Raw genomic sequence first — 3,728 nt, 5'->3', positions numbered from 1 at the left:
GTCCTTCTGAGACTGAGCATGAACAAGGTCTGACCCCTGCCTCTATGACTGTCTAGAGAGTCTCTATACTGGCATCCATGGTGTAGTGGTTAGGCACTTCGGCGTCAGACGCAGGGAGACCCGAGCTTGATTCCTTAGTGGGGAGAAATTTTTATCGAGTATCTCGGTTTTTTCTGCGGGGACGTTGTATCCCTCTTAGCCCCGGTTAGCCCTCTCAGACATTGTCAAAAACCAACGGTTAATTATTCTAGATTGTGTCCATGGGGGCGTAATCTACTACCTTCCATCGTTTGAGAGACTGTTACAAGTGGGGGTTTTTCCGTTCAGTTTAGGGAAAGGGGAGGGGGGGGGTGAAATCTTCGATATCTCAGCCGCTAATAGACAATCCCACGAAATTGAAGCTGATTTAGGAATTTCAAGGACTATAGCAACTTGTGTAACTTTCATAGCCTATGTTCACGAGGGGGCTCTCGTGACCTAGATGTTAAAGTGTCCGCCTCTCATTCAATAGGTCCCGGGTTCGATCCCTTTCACATCCTTTCTTGCTCTTTAACAATATTCTGTCGCCTGCTTTTGTTTCCCTTTTCTGTCCCCACCCCCTCACCTCCTTTGCCCCCCTCCTCTGGGCTCCTGTCTTTTTCTGCAGCCTTTCTACTGCTTCTCCTTGGCTCCTTCTTACTGCCGTCTTTGAGACACACCCCTGATTCTATGGTAGGTAAGATCTACACCTAGCCTTCTTGATCAAAGGCGAAAAATCTCGGAGGTCCTGTGTGCAAGTTGTGCTCGTTAAAGATCCCTTGGTGGTCCAAAATCGATAAGAGTAGACTTCGGCCGCCATCAGGGCAAAATTCCTACCAACCGAAAATGTTTGATGTGTCACGCACCTTCATCATATGACCTTAGAGCCAAGGTCCACATACTCCGCTTTCGTACGCTAACGTAGGCCTACTCACAAAGCGCGTATGGAAGCGTTCAACCTTTTATTTCTATATTACCTGGGCCCACTGCGGACGACACGCTTCCTCACGCTTACGTGAAAAACGTTTGACATCTAGCATGTCAAACATTTTCCGTAAGTGCTGTGGCTTCACCGACACTGATTTCGTTGATTGTCTTTTGTTGCCCACTTTTACCTTTAAAATTAAATTAATGCCCCTTGACTTTGATCTCAGTATTCTGTCTCCAAACAGTGATTTATTTATTTTTTTTTTTTTTTTTTTTTTTTTTTTTTTTTTTTTGGGGGGGGGGGGGGGGTTGTTTTGTTTCTTCGTTTGACATGTTGATTCAATTAAGAATAGTCAATAAAGTTTACATCATAGTAGTTAATTATTGATTTTGTTACTCTGAATTTCAATAGCCGTGTTGTTATTTGTATATTTCTGCTCCCATTTTTCAAAGCAAACAAATGTGCTTGAAAAAAACCGCTCTTTGGGAGGCACAGAGCGGGCTCTAACTGAAATGACAGATACGGTAGAAACCATTTACGTAGGTCATATACTACAATGACAACAGCGAAAAAAAAGATGGCGAAGAAGAAGAAGAAGACCAACAACAACAACAACAGAAGCAGCAACAGCAGCAGCAGCAACATCTTACATCAGTGTAACTGTCAGCCTTTCAATTGGTGGAATGGACTTCCTCCAGTTCGTCTTCTGTTTTTTAATATGTAGTCCACATAATTCCAAAATGCTTTGGAAGTTTGCCTTCGTCATACGAAAATATACTAAGCATGTTTCGTTATCATCAAGAATTTGGTGCGACATTCTACATTCTCCTGTTTTGCCTCGTTCTTTGCCTATGGGTTGTATCCAGAATCGGTGGTGACCTTGCATATATACCTCCTCTTCTACCACCACCATAAAAAGTGTCTTCTTCCTTGTTAATGCCATTTCTCTAGATCTAGGTCTGGTGCGCAAAAAAAAAAATTACCGTACGTGTGGGGACGCTGTGGACACGGGCTAGCCGCTACGTTAACGTACGTACTTTGTGATGAAGCGTGAGTGCTGATGCTGTGGACTCCGGCTCTTATAGAGTTGCAAACGCCTTAAAACACTTACCAAAAAAGAAATGTTCACCAACAGTGTGTCATCCACTGTTTGGTTTCTGATACTGAAGTTTGCGGGCGCCTTGCGCACGGCTTGTCTTTCACACACATAAATAGACCTATGTGTTCCTCCCTGTTGAAACATTACAGTTTGGCAATGCAAAGCAACGAGTTGGTAGAATATTGCTGTGGGGTTCTTTCCTTTTGCACGTAAATTTGGTACGATTGTTGGGCACCTTTTTTAAAAATTGCTATTCTGTAAGGCTCGCCGTATTTCACGCAATGTGCCAGATGATTTCTGTGAAGTGGTGAAAGTGGTACATTGGCAACACCAAGAAGGGAACTTTGCAATGTGCACACAATTAAGAATATAGTAAAAGAAGATGCACATATTACTTTTCTGGTTATGACATTTTTCAATTGCCATGTTGATTCCTCGAAATGTCAAGCTTGTTTGCTTGAAGAAAAAAATGCTGAGACAGAACATATACAGTGATAACAACATCAACAATAACAACAACAATAACAACAACGTCAACAATGATAAAAACATTAACAATAAAAACAATATTTGCAATAATAACAACATCAACATTAACAACATCAGCAATAATTATAACTTCTACACTAACTACAACGTCAACACAAAGACAACAATAACGATTCATTGTAACAAATACAGAATCAGAAACATTAATTATTATTAACTTTCTAAGAGAAAATCAAACCTCAAAAACAAAAGGCGTGGTATTTTGTATGGTACCGCGTATTATGGCCTATTTATTTTGTATTTGCCACTCCAACACAACGAACATCATTATTGAAGTGCTGTTAAAAGTTATTGCAAAGTCAATTTGTACAAGTACTAGCAGAAGATCGTAATAAAAATTCTAAAGCAAAGTACGGCTGTCTTCCATCCTCTGTTATCTATTTCTGGACATTTCCGACGTGCTGTTGGTTGGGTTCCCCTGTGCGTGCCGAAACACTTCAATGGTGACCGTGGCATTCGCATTGATTCCAGAGACTGGCGTAGTCATGAGGACAACTGACTTCTTCCCACGTGACCTCGGCGTTGTCCCAGCCCAGACCGTTGAGAACTTGACCTTTGTTGTTCTGCAGGTCGAAATGAGCCTCGTAGCCGTGGTCGTTGACTCTGTCTGAGGAAGTTCAAGGATGCGTCACGTTGGGTGAAATGTATTCATTTACTTATTGGTTTAATCTAGGTGTTTTTACACCCACATGGGCAGAATCAAGGCTTTAAAAGTAGAAGTAATTTTGATAGAAAAAAAAATCCACAGACAGGAGAAAGAGACTAAAACAGCACCAAGACATGGATGGCTGGTGCATGTATAAACAAATTGTTGGTTGTCAGGTCAGTGCATAATCGAGGTAATTTGGGAAGCAGGCTCCAGCACAGTCGAGAAGGACAGAACATCCTAGCAGCATTACTGAGATAGTCGGAACAAAAAAATCCTTCCCACACAGAAATCGAACTCTGGTCTCCTGTGTGCGATAGCAAAACGCTTAACTGCTATACCAAAGACGCCGGTGTGAGTGTGAGATGGACCAGAACGTGTGAGATTATGATAATACGAGTAGATAGCATTTGTAAAGCGCAAATCCCCGCTCAACAACAAGCTCTATGCGTGGGTGGTTGGCGGGTGCTCTGGTGTGGTTTGCTTCT

At 42.1% G+C, this 3,728-nt stretch overlaps 1 protein-coding gene across 1 annotated transcript in view; it reads right to left on the bottom strand.

Annotated features, from left to right (window-relative positions):
- Positions 1-2,791: 2,791 nt before the first annotated feature.
- Positions 2,792-3,728, bottom strand: part of LOC101847184 (endoglucanase) — a gene marked incomplete in the record, with an annotated part of 11,479 nt that continues 10,542 nt past the window's right edge. Inside the window, 1 exon segment of the mRNA XM_005096680.3 lies at positions 2,792-3,201. Coding sequence (XP_005096737.2) covers positions 3,032-3,201 — 170 coding nt within the window.

Source organism: Aplysia californica, unplaced genomic scaffold (genome assembly GCF_000002075.1).
Source record: "Aplysia californica isolate F4 #8 unplaced genomic scaffold, AplCal3.0 scaffold00135, whole genome shotgun sequence".
NCBI lineage: Eukaryota > Metazoa > Mollusca > Gastropoda > Aplysiida > Aplysiidae > Aplysia > Aplysia californica.
Note: the sequence above shows the minus strand (reverse complement) of the source record. Positions and strands in the feature narration are given on the sequence as shown.